This window comes from Pseudonaja textilis, chromosome 6 (genome assembly GCF_049901715.1).
Source record: "Pseudonaja textilis isolate UNSWEBS1 chromosome 6, rPseTex1.2, whole genome shotgun sequence".
NCBI lineage: Eukaryota > Metazoa > Chordata > Lepidosauria > Squamata > Elapidae > Pseudonaja > Pseudonaja textilis.
The window spans coordinates 1,004,994-1,026,536 of record NC_141995.1 but is presented as its reverse complement, the minus strand read 5'-3'; the positions used below and the strand labels follow the sequence as shown (position 1 = coordinate 1,026,536).

The 21,543-nt window shown below is 47.4% G+C and overlaps 1 protein-coding gene across 2 annotated transcripts in view; it reads left to right on the top strand.

Moving 5' to 3' along the window:
• Window positions 1–21,543, top strand: part of CTNNA2 (catenin alpha 2) — a 490,650-nt gene that overhangs the window by 396,276 nt on the left and 72,831 nt on the right. For both annotated transcript variants that reach the window (XM_026718940.2, XM_026718938.2), the window contains exons 10-12: window positions 3,610–3,702; window positions 4,294–4,450; window positions 5,832–6,032. In XM_026718940.2, coding sequence (XP_026574725.1) covers window positions 3,610–3,702; window positions 4,294–4,450; window positions 5,832–6,032 — 451 coding nt within the window. The remainder of the gene's footprint in view (window positions 1–3,609; window positions 3,703–4,293; window positions 4,451–5,831; window positions 6,033–21,543) is intronic.

Genomic DNA, 21,543 nt, shown 5'->3' with positions numbered 1-21,543 from the left:
TTGCCAAGAAAGAAAAGGGATGCAAATGTAGGAGAAACGTTAGAAAGTCAGGAAAAGTCACCTTTCCCACCGCCTGTCTCCTTTTCTACTTATGTCGGCAAGTTTTTGTTGCTTGTATCTTTACGATTTATATGGCTTTATTCTGTGTCCTAGAATGATTGATGTCGATTGCTTGTTTAGTATCCTATGACTGTCACGAAGCTTCCTGCTTCTTACTGGAGAAACTGGAGTCAAACTGAATTCAAAACGAATAATTTCATGGCTATTGAAGGAGAGAACCAACCTAACAGTGAGGAGGAATTTCCTGACAGGGAGAACAATTCATCAGTCGAAGGGCTTCCCTCCAGAAATTGGGAGGGGGGGAGGGGGCTCCAACGCTGGAGGCTTTCAAGAAGAGGCTGGGCCACCATTTTGTCTGAGATGGTGCAGGGTCCCCCGCTTGAGCAGCGGGTTGGACTAGCAGACCTCAAGGGTCCCTTCCAACTCGGTTATTTTGTAGAAGTTCAGAAGAGAAGGATTGGGGGGACATGACAGCAGACTTCCAATAGTTGAGGGGCTGTCACAAAGAAGGGGAGGGGATCGACCTCTCCCTCCCGCTGTTCTCGTCTCGCACCTCAGCAAGATCAGAAGTAACAGGTGGAGAAGAACAAGAGGGAGATCCAACCTAGAACCAAGAAGAAATTTCCTGACGGGGAGAACGATTAGCCAGAGGAACCACTTCCCTCCAGAAGTTGTGGGGGCTCCGTCACGGGAGGTTTTGAAGAAGAGAGTGGACGATCATTTCCAGCTAGAGCAGGGAGGGGTTGGACTAGAAGACCTCCGAGGTCCCTTCCAGCTCTGCTATTCTGTAAGGCAACTCTGGACAAGTCAAACAAAACACATCCAGTTCACGGGTGAAGTTTCCATTGGGTCCTGCGCGACGTAGCCCCACAAGAGGCAGGGTGGCGCAGTGGTGAGAGTGCAGGACTGCAGGGCTCCTTCTGCCGCCGGCTGACTGCCTGCAATTTGGCAGATCGAATCCCACCAGGCTCCAGGTGGGCTCAGCCTTCCCTCCTTCCCAGGTGGGTCAAATGAGGAGCCAGGTGGTCGGGGTTTGCAAGAGGCTGACTCTGCCAACCGCTTAGAGGGGGCCGGAAAGCACCGTGAAGCTGGAGATAAGCTGAAGGGCTTATTCTGTTCTGTTCTATTCCTGTCCTATCCTACGCTATTCACCACGGTGGTGCAGTGGTTAGAAAGCAGTATTGGAGGCTAACTCTGCCCACTGCCCAGAGTTTGATCCTGACCGAAGGTTGGCACAGCCTTCCCTCCCTCCGAGGTGGGTCAAATGAGGACCCAGATTGTGGGGGGCAAGAGGCTGACCCTGTAAAATCTCTTAGAGGGGGCTAGAAAGCACCGTGAAGCGGCACACAAGTCTAAGGGCTATGGCTATATTGCTATTTTTCCCACCGGTGAGTCCGTTCCTTCTTGTAGCTTTTATCCAACCGTTGCTATGGCAAACCGTCACTAATGAAGGTGGGCTTCCTCACAAGATACGGAGGGACGGATGCTGTAAATCCCGTGGCAGTGGTCCCATCCGCTGACCCCGTGCGGTTTTTAAAGGGCTTGAAACGCATCCGGGGACAAAAAGGTTGTCAGCTCCAATAAGGAAGCCATCCAGCCTTTTGATTTGAGCTGGTGGGAAAGAGAAACGGGTGGGCACTCAAAACGGAGCTCCTGCCTCGCTTGTGGGCTGCCCAGGAGGCATCTGGCTGGCCTTTGCAGAAGCAGGCTGGTAGAGCAGATGGCCGAACCTTTGGCTTTGGGCTGGAGGCCCCAGGTGAGAAGCTCCATACCGCCAAACCCCTGGCAAAACAGAGAGGGGCAGAGATGCTTGCAGTGACCTTTAACTGAAACATGCTTTAACAGATTAACAGAGCTGGAAGGGACCTTGTGAGTCATCTAGTCCAACCCCCTGCCCAAGCAGGAGACCCTACACCTTTTCTGACCAATGGGAGTCCAATCTCTTCTTGAAGGTCTCAAGTGATGAAGCTTCCACAACTTCTGAGGGCAACTTCTGTTCCATGCGTTGATTGTTCTCCCTGTAAGAAAGTTTCTCCTTATTTCCAGATTAAATCTCTCCTTGTTCAGTTTCCATCCATTATTCCTTGTCTGGCCTTTGGGTGCTTTGGAGAATACCTTGACCCCCTTCCTCCTCCTCTCTGGGGCAGCCCTTCAAATATTGGAAGACCGCTATCCTGTCTCCCCGGTCCTTCTCTTTACTAGACCAGCCTGGCCCAGTTCCTGCAACCGTTCATCATATGTTTGAGCCTCCAGTCCCCTCATCATCTTGGTTGCTCTTCTCTGCACTTTTTCTAGAGTCTCAACATCCTTTTTTTTGTAGTGTGGTGACCAAAACTGGATGCAGTACTCTAGGTGTGGCCTTACTAAGGCTTTATAGAGTGGTATTAGTACCTCACTTGATCTCGACTGTATCCCTCTGTTAATACAAGTTAGGATTGCATTGGCTTTTTGGGCTGCTGCTGCACACGGCTGGATTCTATGTAGCTGGTTGTCCATTCAGACTCCAAGATCCCCCTCCCAGTTCCTGCTATTAAGAAATCTACTTTCACCCCAGTCTATATGGGTCCTTTGGGTTTTTCCCGCCTAAGTGTAGGACTTTACTTTTCCCCACATATATATATACATATATGGATTCAGCTGCAAACCATGTTTGGTGTCTCTACAGTGACTGAGAGGGAGAGAAGCAGAAAACTGGCCTGGATGGAACCAGGTGATTCTGAATAACCGGAGGAAGAGCAATCTACCACCTACAGGTAGTCCTCGACTTACGAGCACAATTGGGGCTAACATTTCTGCTACTAAGCGAGACAGTGTTCAGGGAAATTAGCTCCATTTTCTGAGCTTGCTTGCCACAGAGCGACTGAGTGAATCCCTGCAGTTGTTAAGTGAGTCACACGGTCGCTAAGTGAATCAGGCTTCCCCCATTGACTTGGCTTGTCCGAAGGTCACCAGAAGGGATCAGCTGATGCTGCGACCGTCGTAAATACGAGTCAGTTGCCAACCATCCGAATTTGGATCAGACAAACGGTCATGTCACTTTTCTTCAGTGCTGTCGTAAGATCGGTTTAACCATTGCACTAATAACTTCGCAGCTGCAGTGATTCATTTAACAACGGTGGCAAGAAAGGCCATAAAATGGGGCAAAACACACTTAAGTGCCTTGCAGAAATTTGGGGCTCCGTTGTGGCCGTAAGTCGAGGACCACCGGTTGTGTCTTCAGCTGAAACCTCCGATTCACAAAATCACTTTGGGGCGCTTAGAAAAACCATTTTGCAGCTCAGCGGAGTTTGGCTTTCTCGGTTTGGCCTTCGCCTGGGGACGGAGGTGGCCTCGCCCTTGTTGATTTGCTTTTAAATTCTCTGTCTCCCTGGCTTCCTTCCTTCCTTCCTTCCTTCCTTCCTTCCTTCCTTCCTTCCTTCCTTCCTTCCTTCCTTCCTTCCTTCCTTCCTTCTTTCCTTCCTTCCTTCCTTCCTTGCCTGCTTCTTTGTTTGGAGGGATATCGCTTGATGTCCTGACTCTCAACATTTGTTCCGCTGGCTTTCCTTGCAGGTGGCCAACTTGGCTTGTTCCATTTCCAATAACGAAGAAGGGGTGAAGTTAGTCCGGATGGCAGCAACCCAGATTGACAGCTTATGCCCACAGGTGAGTGTGAGGGGTGTCATTTGGAGGGGAAGCAGGAAGCACCTTTACAAGCCCCTGCATGGTGGCCAACTCCAGGCCTGTGTCAATCTGGACCCCGGGGCCGGCGTGGGAATAGACGAGGGTCCACTCACGTTGCTTCTGCTGGCAAAAATGGGGTGTGGGGGGCATATGGGTCCCCTGTGCCCCGTTTTGGGCCTGGAGGGCCTCTTGGAGCACTCGGGGCACCCCGTTTTGGCCAGCAGGGAGCTGCAGGAGGCCCTCCGGGGCAAAAGGGGGGCAAGGGGGGGCTGTTTGCATCCTCCGTGCGCCCCGTTTTCACACAACCCAGCCGGCCCACGGAGGACAACTGCCGTCCTGATCCGGCCCTCGAAGGAATTCAGTTTGACACCTCTCTGTCGCGGTGGTCTCCTGCCTGATGCGGGGGGTGGACTAGAAGCCCTCCAAGGCCCCTTCCAACACGTGCCGTAGGTTCTCCATGACGGCCCTACGCAGTAGAATTCCATAGAGTCCCTGCCCTGGGAGAAAAGCGGGTTTTTCAGCTGGAGGAAGGGATGTCAGGGCTGTTCCCAAGAAGCCTGTCCTGCCTCGCAGGTGATCAACGCAGCCCTCACCTTGGCTGCCAGGCCTCAGAGCAAAGTGGCCCAGGACAACATGGACGTCTTCAAAGACCAGTGGGAGAAGCAGGTGCGAGTCCTGACCGAGGCCGTCGACGACATCACTTCCGTGGACGATTTCCTGTCTGTCTCAGGTATTTCCCCAGGGAAGGATTGGCCATTCAATGACAGGTGCAGCGCAGAATGGCCGTCGGAACGTGGAGCTTGTGCTTGGGAAGATCCAGGGTTCGAATCCATCTCTGGCCCTAAGACTCGCGAGATAAATATTTGGCCGACTCCCTAGGCCTCTGCCCAACGCAGGAGTGCAGGAAGTCTTGGACTTAGGACAGGTTGCTTAGCGATTGTTCACAGTTCCGACAGACACCCACAAGGGATAGGAGGGAGGAGGTTACCTGGGGCAGGGGTCTCCAATTCCCGATTCTGGGAGTTGAGGTCCGCCAGGCTTCAAGTGGCCAAGCTTGGAGACCCCTGATCTGGGGGATCTTTTTCCTTTTTTTCTCCCCCTGACCATCAGCTGTTCTGACTATCAGCTCTGACGGGAGATTTAGATTAGCTAGAAAGCAGGAAATCGTTGCATTTCTTGCTTTCTAGCTAATCTAAAAGCAAAGCCAAACCTTCTTTAGGACCGAAGCTTCTAATTTTCAGTGCAGACTCAGGCAATAGATTGCAGAAAGATAGATCTCTGAGTGAATCTGTGATTCTGTGAGCAGAACTCAATCTGCTCACCTGCTCTGCTTGATTTTGGGTAAAAGTTGCTCTTTTTTTTATAAAATATTCAATATTTACATAAATATTTACATACAAGCCACACTCACCTAGTCACGTGATCACCAAGCCATGCTCCATCAGCAAGCCATGACCACCCAGTCACATGACCACCAAACCACACCCACAAATTAGGCCACGCCCACAGAACCGGTTGTTAAGAAATTTGAATCCCACCCCTGGTTGTAAGTCAAGGACCACCTGTAAAAAAATATCCAACATACCTTTTTCCACTTTTTTTTCCCCACAGCAACCACCCTGTGATGCACATGTGAGCTCACCTATCTCACAGATATGGTGATTCTGGGGGGCTTAGAAAGGATCAAGATGATAAATAACTAAATAAATAAAAGTTGCAACATCCCTTAAGGATGATCACGTGATCCAAATTCAGATACTTGGTAGCTGACTCATATTTACATCCCCTTTTGCAACCAGATTCACTTAACAACCATGTCACTATCTTAACACCTGCAGAGATTCACTTAACAAAGGTGCAGGAAGGGTTGTAACATGGGACACAGCGGTCTCACTAAGCAATAGAAATGTCGGACACTCACGTTAGCAGCTGCAGTGATTTGCAGAACCAGGTTGCCAAGAAAGGCTGTCAAACGAGGCAAAATCCACTTAAAAAGCTCATGCACCCAGGAGCGGGAAGTTTGGCCTCCATATTTTTGGGCGTAAGTTGAGTCCTGCCTGTCCCTGGAAGGAGGCCTGTCTGTGAGTAACCCAGGCCCTGTTTCGTTGCAGAAAACCACATTCTGGAAGATGTCAACAAATGCGTGATCGCGTTGCAAGAGGGGGACGTCGATACCCTGGACCGGACCGCAGGGGCCATCCGAGGACGCGCCGCCAGGGTCATCCACATCATCAATGCCGAGATGGAAAACTACGAAGCCGGGGTTTACACCGAGAAAGTGCTAGAAGCCACGAAGCTGCTTTCCGAAACAGGTAAGCAAAAGGAGAGCAAATGCCGTCAATCGGGGTTCAAAACCTCCATTTTATGACACTTGTAGGAGCCGGTAGAAGATGCGGCAGCCCTCGGAGCTCTTTTAGGTTTAGAAACCTGTCGCCGAAAATGCTGGAAGTGTAAGGACTCCCCAGGTACATACTGCCACGTGTGGCGGACATGGAATCAAGCAAGGAACTGTTGGCAACAGATTCAGACCTGGGCGGAGCAAACGGGTGGGAGGACATTGAAGCCAGAACTATTCCTCTTAGGAGTAAGGACGGAAGGTCACATCCAAGGCATAACATATTCAACAATACACATACTGACAGCGGGGAGAAGGGTCCAGGCACAGTCCTGGAAGAATGAAAATACACCACCAGAAAGAGAGATAATAAGGAAAAAAAATACTAGCTTGTGAAGAACTGGATAGACCAACTTTAGAACTGAAAAATAAGGGGGAAATTAGAATATTATGATTCTCGGGATACGTTTTATCAACGGTTGCAGAAGGGAGGGGGAGAACCCAAATAGCTAAGACAAATAGACTGTGAATATTGTACTAATAATGTGAACATTAACGGTTGAGTAATACCTGTGTATGTGTGGAAGAACGATGCCTGAACAGCCGCACTGGGTTTGATATTTGTAGTTGTAAACCATAAAAATATATTAAAAGAATATCTGCTCCCTTTCCCGAGGGCCCTCAACAGGCTGCTAAAAAGGGAAGGCGCTGGACCAGGGAGTTAGACTGAGGTTCACGAGAGGCGGAAGTGGGGGGCTCAGGGTGGGCCGGTGTCTCTTTCGCTTCGTGCCCTCGTGGGAGGTTTTGCTTCGAGTTGTGGCTTCCTCCCCCGACTGAGATGGGCCGGAGCAGCGGAATTGAGCCTCCCGAGGGAGCCTTTGCTTTTCATTTGCTCCAGTGGTAGCGGTTGCGTTGTGTGTCCTGCCTGGGGCTGCCCCGAGGGCTTTGTCGTTGCCGATTAATCATTCTGAGGCCTCTAATCCTCTGGACTTGGACAGTCACACCCCGACCCTTTGCTACGAAACAGAGACCGAGGGGGCGCCCTAACCTTAAGAATAAGAATAAGAATAAGAAACACCTGGATTTGGTTTGAGCATTTAATTCTATTCTCTTCCATTCTCTTCCTCTGTTCTGAAAGTGGCCTTGCATAAGCTGTGCTGGCCCTTGTTTAAAGGCAGGCAGCCACCCCACCCGTGGGACCCCCCCCCCGGGGATTTGCCCCAAGCGAGGAAGCCAAGGGACCAGGGTCCCCGTCTTTTTATGGACAAGCAAGGAGGACTTTTTGGGGTGGGTTTGGCTGCAAGACGGATCCTTAACCAGACAGGAAATCTTTGGCTTGTGGCCATCACACTGGTAAGCGAGACCATTTTCAAGTGAGTTTTGTCCCGTTTTACGACCTTTCTTGCCACCGTGGTTCAGTGAATCTCCGCAGTTGTTAAGTGAGTGACATGGTTGCTAAGCGAATCTGGCTTCCCCCATGGACTTCGCTTGTCAGAAGGTCGGCAAAGGGGACCCCGTGACTCCGGGAGACACTAAACGTAGTCGCCAAACCAGTAGTAACCCTGGCTGGATCCCACCGGGGCTGTAATCCTCTTGGTGCCTCTTCTGGGCATCCTTGCCAGAGTCTCAATATCCTTTTTATATCACGGTGATCCAGACTGGATGCCGGATTCCAAGTCTGGTCTCACCAAGGCCTTCTAAAAGGGGTATTAGCACTCCGCGTGCTCTTGATTCCACGCCTCTGTTTATGCAGCCAAGGAAAATTGCATCGGCCTTTCTTTTCTTTTTTTAATTGAATGACCATCACCTTCCCCTAATTCTGAACATTTCCTTTTTCTGTGTTCTCCACTTGTGCTGCTCACCGTTCGCGGTGAGCTTCTGGGGACACAGCCAGATACATTTTTCCTGACATTGTGTTGGCCTCAGTCGGCTGCGTTCTCCTCCCACGGCATCCACCAGTCCTGCCAGGATCTCATTTGTCTCTTGGACAGACCTGGGCCATCTGGTCCGTCATCCAGATGTGCATCCCCTCAGCCTCGCAGTGGGACGGGTCCATCTGCCGTTTGATGCTCAGATGCTCCGCGCCAAATATTCTGGGCAACCTGCCAGGTGCTCAGGCTACAAACCCAGCCCGGCTCGGCATCTCTTCCTTCCAGAAGCGCCGCCCAATGTCACCAGGACCTCGGCGGGGGCTGGAATTGCCTGGCTGGCTTGGTTCCAGCAAAGAGAGAGGGAAGACGCCCACAAAAGCTCAGGTTGACCTGGGAGCTCCCGCAATCCAGCCTGACTCCAGCCTCTCCAACTCTTCTTCGTTGGCTTCTTCCCTCCCACCTCCACCTTCAGCCCACCGGATGACAACAATTGGGAGTCTTTGCTTGGAAGGAGCCCAGGGGTCCCCAAACTTGGCCCGCTTTAAGACTCATGGACTTCAACTCCCAGAATCCTCCAGCCGGTTCTGAGAGTTGAAGTCCACGAGTCTTAAAGTGGCCAAGTTTGGAAGGGACCTTGTAGGTCATCTAGTCCAACCCCAGCCCAAGCAGGAGACCCTACACCATTTCTGACCAATGGCAGTCCAGTCTCTTCTCGAAAGCCTTCTCCAGGGATGGACCCTCTCACAACTTCTGAAGGCAACTTCTGTTCCACGAGTGGATTGTTCTCACTTCAACTCTGCTGGCTGGAGAATTCTGGGAGCTGAAGTCCACGGGTCTTAAAGTGGCCCAAGTTTGGAAGGGACCCCTGAAGTAGCCAAACATCTAGGAAGACGATGTCTTGGTCTGCCTTCCCAGGATGTCCTTTCTCAAAGTCAGCCTTTCGGGCCCATTTTTATCAGTCTGCTGCCATTAGCTTCACCTTCCCTGCTGGCCAAATCCCGCTGATAGACCTCGGGTGAGAAATCAATCCATTTAGAACAGAGCTGAAAGGGACCTTGGAGGTCTTCTAGTCCAGCCCCTTGCTCAAGCAGGAGAACCTACGCCCTTTCAGAAAAGTGACTGTCTGGACTCTTCTTAAAAACTTCCTGTGACGACTCAAAGGGGCGTGGCACAAAAATAACAAAGTCACACAAGTAGATAAATTCCCTTTAATGCCTCCAACTTGGCCCCAATGTCTAATTATCCTTGGCTGGAGATCAAACTCTTTCAAAAAGAGTCTACAAAGGGAAGAAATGCAGTCTGAACCCAAAGTAAAGATAATTAGAAATTTAAAAGCACACAAAATTGGGAGGATGCCAAAACCCAGATAAGCCTTGACAAAGATAACGCACGGTTTGCTTCCAGCAACTTTGCCATGCACAGTTTGTCCTTTTAAACAGTCTTCCCAGCTGCAGCCCGTGAAGGGGATCAGGGCCCTTTCCTCCTCCGTAAACCACATTGCTCCCTTCTCCGCTCCTCCCTGCGTGCCCTAGGATGAAGAGGGAGTGACCCTGGGTCCTCCTCTGAGGGCCCAGCCTCCTCCACAGCCACCAGAGCCCCACTCCCACTCCCTGTCAGCTGCTCAGCCTCTCCCTCAGAATCAGACTCCAACAAGGGCACGACACTTCCGTTGATGAAGCTCCCATAACTTCTGAAGGCAACTTCTGTTCCACTGGTTAATTGTCCTCACAGTTAGGAAATGAGAGCAATCAACCAAATGGAACAGAAGTTGCCTTCAGAAGTTGTGGGAGCTTCATCACTGGAGGCTTTCAAGGGGAGATTGGACTGCCATCTGTCAGAAATGGTGTAATAGGGTCTCCTGCTTGGGTGGGGGGTTGGGCTAGATGACCTACAAGTTCCCTTCCAACTCTATGTATTCCTATGTAATTCCAGGTTGCTTCTCTATTTCCAAGGCTTGCAGTTTGTTAACGGTGGCAAAAAATAAAGCTCGTAAAATGAGCTAATGCTCACTTGACAAATGCCTGGATTGACCACAGAAATTTTGGGCTCAATTTTGGTTGTAAACCGAGGACCTCTGCAAAAGTGTCTTCCTGTAGAGGTACAGTCGTTGTGACTCTCGGTTTTGATGCTGCTAGACCTTTCCGTGTGTCACGGATGCCTCTCATCAGACGTTCATGTTCCAATGTTCCCAACAGATCTGGGGAACAAGTGGGGAAGGCAAGGCCTTTTTCTGTGTGGAGGCGAGAGGAGATGATGGAATCATCAATTCAAGTGGGAGTTTATTTCAAACTCTCTTACAGTTTGTCTGAAGTTTGGGACAATGGAAACCTAATTAAATTCCTTAAATATAACGTGGCATAAGAAACATTTCAACGGTGTTTGAAAGGCTAAACAGCACCGTTCAAATCTTCTGACAAGTTTTGAAGGGCTAAACAACACGGCTGAACTTCGCTGAAGTTTCCAGGAACAAACTAAAATTATGGGGATGTTACCTGAAAGAATCTGCCTGGGATCTAGAATTAAATATGTCAGGGCGTCCTCAACGTACGACCACAATCGGAGCCAGAATTTCTGCTGCCAAGCAAGGCCAATCTCACTGTACTCAATAAAGGTAATAATAAGGCAGTTGCTCAGTGAATCATGCAGTTATCATGCCCTATTTTATGACCTTTTTGCCACAGTTGTTATGCAAATCGTTGTTAAGCGAATCCTGCGGTTGTTAAACAAATCTGGCTTCCCTCATTGACTTAGCAAATGATCCTGGGATGCTACAACCATCGTAAATATATTTCCTTTTTTTTTTAAGAAAACCCTGTGAAGAGATCTAGTATCACTGGAAGAGAATATTCAGAGTTGAATTGTGGGGGTCCTTGGAGCTCTCTGAGCTTGGTTGCTTTCTGGCAGACATTTCATGACCCAAATAGGTAACATCATCAGTGCTGGAAGGGAGTGGAGTTTACTCTGGGTTTACAGGTGAAACTTTGAAAAATTAGAATATCGTGCAAAAGTTTATTTATTTCAATAATGCACCTTAAAAGGTGAAACTAATATATGAGATAGACTCATTACATGCAAAGCAAGATGGTTCAAGCCGTGATTTGTCATAATTGTGATGATTATGGATTACAACTCATGAAACCCCCAAATCCACAATCTCAGAAAATTAGAATATTGTGAAAAGGTTCAATATTCTAGGCTCAACGTATCCCACTCTTGATCAGATAATTAAGCCGTAACACCTGCAAAGGGTTCCCGAGCCTTTAAATGGTCTCTCAGTCAGGTTCAGTCGGAATCACAATCATGGGAAAGACTGCTGACCTGACAGTTGTACGGAAAACCATCCTTGACACCCTCCATAAGGAGGGAAAGCCTCAAAAGGTAGTTGCAAAAGAAGTTGAAGTCCTCTTTGCATCGCATTTGGAAACCAAGGACCCAGACTGGTCTGGAGGAAGAATGGAGAGGCACACACTGCAAGATGCTTGACGTCCAGTGTGAAGTTTCCACAGCCTGTGTTGATTTGGGGAGCCACGTCATCTGCTGGTGTTGGTCCACTGTGCTTTATTAAGTCCAGGGTCAACGCAGCCGTCTACCAGGAGATTTTGGAGCACTTCATGCTTCCTTCTGCAGATGAGCTTTATGGGGATGCTGACTTCATTTTCCAGCAGGACGTGGCACCTGCCCACACTGCCAAAAGCACCAAAACCTGGTTCAATGATCGTGGGATTACTGTGCTTGACTGGCCAGCAAACTCACCTGAAGGCCGCGATTTAAGCATCCTGGTCTTCCCTAACACCTCAGCAGTGCCACAGGCTGATAGCTTCCATGCCACGCCGGGGCCCAAACCAAGTACTGAGTACATATGCATGCTTCTACTTTTCGGAGGTCCAATATTGTTCTTTGTACAATCCTTGTTTTATTGATTGCATGTAATATTCTAATTTTCAGAGATTATGGATTTGGGGTTTTCATGAGCTGTAAGCCATCATCATCACAATTATGACACATCACGGCTTGAACTATCTTGCTTTGCATGTAATGAGTTTATCTCATATATTGGTTTCACCTTTTAAGTTGTGTTACTGAAATAAATGAACTTTTGCACGATATTCTAATTTTTTTCACCTGTATATACTTGCACTTCATAAGCAGAGACCAAAGTCCATACCCTTCTAGCATTGATGATATGAGCTAGTTAGATAAACGTCTGCAAGAAAACAACCAAATTCTCCTCCTCCTCCTTCTCCTCCAGCAATTTCAAGCAAACTTGATGCACAGATAACTTTCCCCCTGGAAACAAATGGTCTGGGGATAAGACACCCCAAACACCCTTTGGTGGTGTGTGCCTTAAAATGGCTTCTACTGTACAGCACAGTGGACTCGCCATGGTAACAGCTTCACAGTACTCCACAAGGGGGGCTCCGTCTCAGCCCTCCAAGGAAACGTCAGGTGATTGGCCAAATGCAATCAAAAAAATGAAACACTGGCGTAGGCAAGAAACTCCCGAGGAGAGGAATAGACGCTACACGAGAGACAGTACAACAGTGTGAGTCCAGACTGCAGGATTGGGAAAAATAAATACTCAAGCAATGCCGGATTATCGGCTAGTCTTCAGTAAAACAACTGAGCTCAGAGAGCACCCAGGACCCTACGGGGATCCAATATAAGCTGGAAGACTCTATCCTTGGTCATGCTGGGAGGTTACTGTCCCTGAGGTCCATAGTTCATTTTTACCATCTTGTCTTATTGTTTCTGGAATTGTAATTCTGTTATTCTGATATCCTGCTTTATTATTTTCTTACTCTATGCAGGGAATATAAACTGATCAGTACCATGTAGGCTTAGAATGGCACAGTAGCCCCGGATGATAGATAGATAGATAGATAGATAGATAGATAGATAGATAGATAGATAGATAGATAGATAGACAGATAGATAGATAGATAGATAGATAGATAGATAGATAGATAGACAGGCAGATAGATAGGCAGATAGATAGATGATAGGTAGGTAGGTAGGGATACATAGATAGATAGATAGATGATAGATAGATAGATAGATAGATAGATAGATAGATAGATAGATAGATAGGCAGGTAGGTAGGTAAGTAGATATAGGTAGATAGGTAGAGATAGATAGATAGATAGATAGATAGATGGATAGATAGATAGATAGATGGATAGATAGATAGATAGATAGATAGATAGATAGATAGATAGATAGATAGATAGATAGATGATAGGTAGGTAGGTAGGTAGATATAGGTAGATAGATGATAGATAGATAGATAGATAGATAGATAGATAGATAGATAGATAGATAGATAGATAGATAGATAGATACATTGATTGGTAGATAGATGATAGATAGATAGGCATGCAGGCAGGTAGGTAGGTAGGTAGATAGATAGATAGATAGATAGATAGATAGATAGATAGATAGATAGATAGATAGATAGATGATAGATAGATAGATAGATAGATAGATAGATAGATAGATAGATAGATAGATAGATAGATAGATAGATAGGCAGGCAGGCAGGCAGGCAGGCAGGCAGGCAGGCAGGTAAGAAGGGATAGATAGATAGATAGATAGATAGATAGATAGATAGATAGATAGATAGATAGATAGATAGATAGATAGATAGATAGATAAATAGATAGTTAGATGATGGATAGATGATAAACAGGTAGGTAGGTAGGTAGGTGGATAGATAGATAGATAGATAGATAGATAGATAGATAGATAGATAGATAGATAGATAGATAGATAGATAGATAGATAGAGCCAGCTCAGTTTGGGAGTCAGCCAAAAAAATCCTTCCCGCAACTCCATTAAGATCTTCGTTCTAAAAGGCAAGTATTTGGACACAAGTACTTAAGCACCCTTATGGATTTAGTGTTAAGTTAAAATTAGCAGTTGTGAACATACCCAAGAAGGCTAGCATTAATGCAATTTGTTGGCCAATTTGCTTTTTAGAAAACTAATTTGCAAGGCTAAAAAAGAAAAGCAAGCAAGCAGCATAAGCATAAATAAAGCATTTCTACAGCGCGTTACCCGGCATCCTTATTACCTTCTCTAATAAAATTTGCATTATAATAAGGTGATAAAGGCTTCCTGGTAAATACCAACCCCTCATTCTTTGGGTATTTTTTTTTTAAAAAAAGTTATAAAGTCCTTGTGTAGATGTCCGTTCACAGCCACCTCAAAATATAAAATTACACTTTCCTTTTGCAAGATTATAACCAGACGCTTGGAACACAACACACATAAAATTTGCGCAGTTGTGTTATTTCCTACTTGCCTGATCTTTGTTTTAAAAGAGGAAGGGAGAGAGGGGGTATCTTTAAAAGTACGACAACGAAAAAAGATATGAGCGTAACAGCCTTAAATCAACGCAGTGTTTTGCAGGGTTCTTTGTATCACGGGAACAAAGAGGCAGCAGAGACAAAGAGGATCTTAAATATAGAATCCTAGGGGTGGCAGGGCCCCCTGGAGGTCTTCTAGTCCAACCCTCCGGAGTCTTTATCCCATCCCAGACAAATGCTTGTGCAATCTTGTCTTGAAAACCTCCAGCAACGGAGCATCCGCAACTCCAAGAGGCGAGATGTTCCCATGATTCATCACTCTGAGGGTCAGGAAATTCCTCCTTGTTCCAAGGTTGGGTCTCCCTCGGGTGAGTTTCCCTCTATCCCCCTTTTTTGTCCTGTCCTCAGGTGGTTTGGAGAAGGGTTGGACCCCCCTCTTCTGGGAGAGGGGTCTTGGAGTCCCAGGGGACGATCCCTTGAATATGAGCCAGCCGTGTGGAGCAGCAGCAGCCGTCAGAAAAGCTCATACGATCCTGGGTTGTATAAACAGAGGCACAGAATCAAGATCCTGTGAAGCACTTAGGATCTCTTTCTAAATCCCTCATAAAACCACACCTGGAATGCTGCAGCCAACGTTGGTCACTGTACAAAAGTGTACAATTTTGCTACTACACAGCAGCCTTCCAGTATCTGAAGGGGCTGCCCCAAAGAAGAGGGAGTCAAGCTATTCTCCGAAGCCCCGGAGGGCGGCAGGACAAGAAGCAACGGGTGGTAACTACTCAAGGAGAGAAGAAGCAACCTGGAATTAAGGAGGAATTTCCTAAGAGGGAGGACAACGAACCGGTGGAATAACTTGCAACCAGAAATCCTCCTATGGTGACCATGTGGCCTTGGGGCAGAGCAGCGGCCATAAATATCAACCAACTGCCAAGGTTGATCAATTGATCATAGAGACACTGCAGAGGGCCTAACGGTGAAAATTGGTCCTGATTCATGTTTTTCAGTGCTGTTTTAACTTTGAACGGTCACTAAATGAACTGATGTAAGGCGAGGACTATCTGGACTGGAAGTCTGCTGTCGTGTCTCCCCTGAGCCTTCTCTACATTAGGTACCTGGTTCCCAGGTATGATTTAGCCCAGGGCTCTCCAACCTTGGCCACTTTAAGCCTTGGCGGACTTCAACTCCCAGAATTCCCCAGCCAGGGAGTTGAAGTCCGCCAAGGCTTAAAGTGGCCAAGGTTGGAGAGCCTTGATTTAGCCTACAGACACCTTGATCCTCTTTGTGGCGCCACTCTGCACCCTCCCTGGAGTTGTGTCTATGTAGGCTATACCCCTGAAGCTGCTTGTGTATCTCACACACACCATATCACCTGGAGGGGAGGCAAGGGGGGGTCTCAGCCTGCCCACCTACTGTGGTACAGGTGCATGGTTCATTTAGTGACCTTTCAAAGTGGCGTGGAAAGAAGTGACCAATGACCGTTGTTCACACCCACATCCGTGTGTCCGCCCCCGTCATGTGATCAAAATTCAGGCGCTTGGCCATGGACCCATATTTATGACGGTGGCCGTATCCAGGCGGCGTGCGATCCCCTCTTGCGACTTTTTGACAAGCTGAGTCAAAGGGGAAGCCCACGTTCCCTTCACTAAAGTCATAAAATGGGACTGGATTCACTTCAGCCATGGTGGCGCAGTGGTCAGAGTGCAGTCCTGCAGACTAATTTCTGCTGACTGCCAGCTGCCGGCAGTTCGATCCTGACCGGCTCAAGGTTGACTCAGCCTTCCGTCCTTCCGTGGTGGGTCAAATGAGGACCCAGATTGTTGGGGGGCAAGAGGCTGCTCTGTAAACTGCTGAGAGAGGGCAATTCCTTAACAATAGTTAGAAATTTGGGGTTCAGTTGTGGTTATAAATAGAGGAACACCTGTATGGTTAACAGATAACAGATCATCAGAGTTGGAAGAGGCCTTGTAGGTCATCTAGTCCAACCCTCCTACCCAAGAAGGAGGCCCTACACCATTTCTGACAGATGGGAGTCTAGTCTCTTCTTGAAAGCCTCCAGTGATGAAGCTCCCACAACTTCCAAAGGCAACTGCTGTTCCATGGGTTGATTGTTCTCCCTGTCAGAAAGTTTCTCCTTATTTCCAGGTTGAATCTCTCCTGGTTCAGTTTCCATCCATTATTCCTTGTCTGGCCTTCGGGTGCCTTGGAGAATAGCTTGACTTCCTTCCTCCTCTCTGGGGCAGCCCCTCAAATATTGGAAGGCTGCTCTCCTGTCTCCCTTGGTCCTTCTCTTCTTCCCTAGACTAGCCAGGCCCAGTTCCTGCAACCGTCCATCGTATGTTCTCATCTCCAGTCCCGTAATCCTCCTGGTTGCTCTTCTCTGCACTTTTTCTAGCGTCTCAACATCTTCTTTATAGTGTGGTGACCAAAACTGGGTGCAGTACTCTAGGTGTGGTGTTACTAAGGCTTTATAGAGTGGTATTAGTACCTCCCTTGGTCTTGACTGTATCCTTCTGTTAATGCAACTTAGGTTAAAGACATGTCTGGCATGCAACTTACCTGTATGTCCACAAATACTTAATGTTGCTGCCAACTGATTCACCATTGGACCTGTTGGTCACTACCTAGATTAAAACCAGGAATAATACTTGCACCTACATCAACTGTGGGTCCACCTGCTTAAAAAAAAAACCCACAGAAGGCCTGGCCTCCTCCAATCTGTAATGTTCATCCCAAAGCATTTCTGTAGCCACCTCTGAAATTCAGTAGTGGGCTGGAAATGAAATTGTGAGCTGCTGCTGCTGCTATCAGCTTTAATTGGAGGTTTTTTCCCCCTTCCTTCCTCCCGGCCTCTTCCAAACAGGAAGTGTTCTGCCTTCCCCCATAAAAGAAAAATAAAATCATATGAAAGAAAGCCGTGCCAGTAAACATCATGTTTCCCTTCTTCCAAAGCAGCTCCAAGTTTGCCCTTCTTGGCATTATACGTAGGCTGCATTTTCCGTTGCATTTCCAGAGAAGGAGCTCTCTGAGTTAAAGAGAAAAAGTGGGTTCATATCTACTCCCACTCTTCTCTTCGGAGTAAATGTGGAACGGTGAAACGTAAAACATAAAAAGTGTGATCTGGCCTAATATTCCAAGCCGATAGATCGAGATGCACAGCTATGCATAAAACCAGGCATTCAGATGAACTCGCCTTTCTATAACTTACACTATTTGCTTGCTCTACTATTTGCTCAATCGGCTGCAGGGGGCATGTCCCGTCCATAAGTGGGGATGGAAGTCCCTGTCAAGTGGCTTGGATTACGCAGAGATTAGACCGAAGGACCAGATTGAAGGCAGCTTAGTCTGGAAAGTGACCGGCTCTCCAATCAGAAAAGGGCCGCCTCCAAATTGGGAGGAAAACCAAATTTTTCAGGGAGTCCTTGACTTACGACCGCAATTGAGCCAACATTTCTGTTGTTAAGGGACATCTTTTTGTTATTCTGTTACTATAGCCCTGATGTTGTTGCCTAGTTTGGTAATGAAATGTCTTCAAGAAAACAGCCAACCTCACAGATCATCAAGGACCATGAATTGGAGAGCAGTTAATAATATGGAACAATAAATACCGGTGCTATAAATCCCACCACCAGATCTGACCATTTCATGGGAGAAGGATCTGAATTCCAGTTGGTGGTGATGGTGGTTGTTTTTTTGCATTTGAGAAACCCGATGCCAGTTTTGGAATCCATATTGGGACCCGATGCGGCCCCGTTTGAGCCTGGGAAAGTGGGAGGGAGGAATTCATTGGAGTAGATCTAGTTAGAGAAAACCCATAGTGAAAAGGATGTCTCACTTTGGGACGGAGGGTGTTTGGGCCATGGGATGTGACGAGGGGTGCAGGGGATGGATTTGTAGTTTTTTACTAATTGTAAGGAAGCCTGGAAGTTTCCGATTTGGGATTCCACAGACGTGCCAGTTACTCTCCCAATAAAAGGGACCTTTGAGAAGATGGTCTGTCATGAAGTTGTTGGGTGGAACGGAGGGTGGCTGGAACGTTGACACCTGATTTACACCCTTTTTGACTTTGCACAACTTGCGCAAGACAAACGTGACCACGTTCGACTACCCTTCCTTCGAACAGGCAGAGTGCTAGCATGAGATAGACACATAAGCTGGGATGCAGGATGGCAGGAAAAAATCAATCACTCTTCTGTTTATCATCTTTGCGTTTCCAGACATGAAAGAGGGGGTAATATACTTGCTTTGCTGCCGAGCGTCGGATACATAACCTGGCTGTTACTTCCCGACGTTGATACGCCTGAGCATAAAATATGCAACGCCCAGATATAGAAGTAGGAAAAGAAAAGTCCATCAAAAAGATTTACCTTCTTTCAACCTGGAGGACGGGACGCAGGGGCCAAACTCCCCAAAGGACACAGAGTTAATTGATCAGGGGGGTGAACCAGGGGGGATTCTTTCTCCCGCCATGTTCTGCCATGCATCAAAGCTGGGGTGTCGCCTGGGAAGGTCCTCAACTTACAACCGTTCCTTTAGTGACCATTTGAAGCTACAAAAGCATTGGGAAAAAGTGACTTACAACCGTTTCTCACACTTATAACCGCTGCAGCATCCCATGGTTCTGGGATCAAAATTCAGACACTTGACAGTTGACTCATACTTACGACGGTTGTGTCAACTCATCAAACATTCCTATGCCTGTTTTAGTAGTTGCCATAAAAAGGGGTGAGGGGGTGAGAAAGGAAATCTGGAAGATCAGTTGAAATCGGAAGTACATTCCAACTCTTCTCTTTAAAAGGTTGTGACTAAACTACCAGAGCTTTTGCCCGCGAATATGTTTAATTGGAGAAGGTGATTGACGACCCCCAGCCTGTGAAGGTGCTCCATGGGAGAACCTGGTTGATGACACACCCTGGGGGGAGGGAGGGTGGAAACAGGGTCACAGGGGACTCTGCATGACACAGGACAGAGTTGGCTTCATGCAGGGCAGGGCCAGGATGTCGCCTCAATTAAATCCTTAGAAGTTGGTTGAAGTTTGGCTGGAGAATCATGATTTAATTAGGGTGATTGCTGGAATCCTGACAGGTCGCCGTGTCCCGGGGTCCTATGATCCTCTTTTGCAACTTCCTGACGAACAAAGACAGCGGGGAAGCTAGGGTTCATTTAACAACCATGTTACTCACTTAGCAACTGCAGCAGTTCACCTAACAACAGTAGCAAGGAAGGTCGTAAAGTGGGGCAAAGCTCATTTAACAAATGTCTCACTTAGCAGCACAAATGCTGGGCTCAGTTGTGGTCGCAAGCTGAGGACTAGCTGTGTTTGTGGTTTTTGTCTTCTTTTCTGTTTGAAAACTGCTCGATAGACATCTGCCGATACAAGGCGGAATATAAACTAAATAAATAAATGCTCCCTTATTACCATATATATATATATATAGCATTTGCCCCCAGAATATTTTCATTGCCTTTTGATATTTATTGGGACGCTGGTGGTTTCCTTCTCCTAGCTAGGAAGGAATGAATTCTCCTCTTGTGCTTTGCAGGGCCTTGGGCCACCTCTGGCTGCGTGTATATTTTGGGGTGGGGGGAACGAGGGGGGCAACATCAGCATTAATGCCTCTGTGTTGGCTAAGCGTGGTTTCCTTCTTCTTCTTCGGTGGCCGTTGTCTCACTGCAGCTCGTCTTTGGACGGAAGAGCTCTTGGCCCTCACGGGTTGCCTCACGCCAAAGACGCCTAAACTCCGCGGTTTGTGCATTTCCGTGAGGCTAAAACGTGCCCAGTTAATGAGTCGCAGGAAAACGGTGGCTCTCAAACACCCAGCGGACGTCATCCCGGTCGTTATAGGCGGGGCAAATGACGGGGGGGGGTGTTATCTGAATTACAAGACGCAGCTCAGGTGGGCCTGGCTTTGCCCCACGAAATCTCTTGATATTTCAATCACGGTAGAGGAGGAAGGGAGCTTGGAGGTCATCTAGTCCATCCCCCTGTAGGAAAGGCTTCCATCCGTCGCTTCTTGTCCCGCCTCTCTTCAGGGGCTTTGGGGAATAAGTGGACCCCTCCCTCTTCTTTGGGGCAGCCCCTCAAATGCTGGAAGGCCGATATCATCTCCCGCCAGCCCTTCTTTCCCGCAGACTGGCCACACCCAGGCTCTGCCACTGTTCTTGGTAGGTTTTACTCTTTAGTCGCCGCTAGTTGCTCTTCTCTGCACTTCTCCCAAAGCTTCAACGTGGTTTTTGTTTTGTTTTGTTTTGTTTTGTAAATGCGCCTTATGCATTCCAGCAGGCAAGACTGCATTGCTCAGGGTTGGTCAGTTAATGAAACAAGTAATTTGTCTCTGCAATTTTGCATTCCTCATTTCATGTACGAGAATTCACAACATTAACCTTTCCTTTAAGAGCAGAAGTGGAAAGGTTAATAAGGTGAGAAGTAGTGACTAGCCAGGTCACCTTCCACGCTTGTCTGTCAAGATAAATAGATGGATGGATGGATGGATGGATGGATGGATAGATAGATAGATAGATAGATAGATAGATAGATAGATAGATAGATAGATAGATAGATAGATAGATAGATAGATAGATAGATAGATATGGATGGACGGACAGGTAGATAGCTCTCCCACCTTTATGTATATATATCTATAAATAACTCAAGGCAGCAAACACACATAGTACTCCTCCTTCCTCCTATTTCCCCCACAACAACAACCCTATGAGGTGAGCTGAGAGACAGCAACTGATCCAAAGTCACCCAGTCAGCTTTCACGCCTAAGGCAGCACTAGAACTCACTTGTCTCCTGGTAAGTGGTCCAAAGTCACCCAGGTGACTTTCTTTCCTACGATGGAACTAGAACTCACCTTCTCCTGATGATTGACCCCAAATCACCCACCCAGCTTTCATGCCTAGGTGGAACTAGAACTCACGGTCTCCCGGTTTTTAACTTGGCACCCTAATGACTAGACCCAACAGGCGCTCTGATTTTTCTGCAAATTGTTCAAGATCTGGTTAAAGGCTTTGCATTTGGATGACGGTTGAGTGTCTTTGTTGGTTCTGTCTGCCAGTCAGCTGTGTGCTTTTTCTTGGATATTCTTTGTTTTATGTTTATTTTTTTTAAAAATTGCAAGCTGCCCAGACTTGCTATAGATTCAGGTGGCGTCAAAGTTCAAATAATGCATTAATTAATGAAATGAAAGCATCTCATTTGGTCACTGGAGGAAATTGCTACCTGCAGAAGGTGAGACATTACTTAGAAGACAACTTTAGTGAATAATATATTAAAAAAATCTGGAATCACTGAATGCAAAACACATCCAT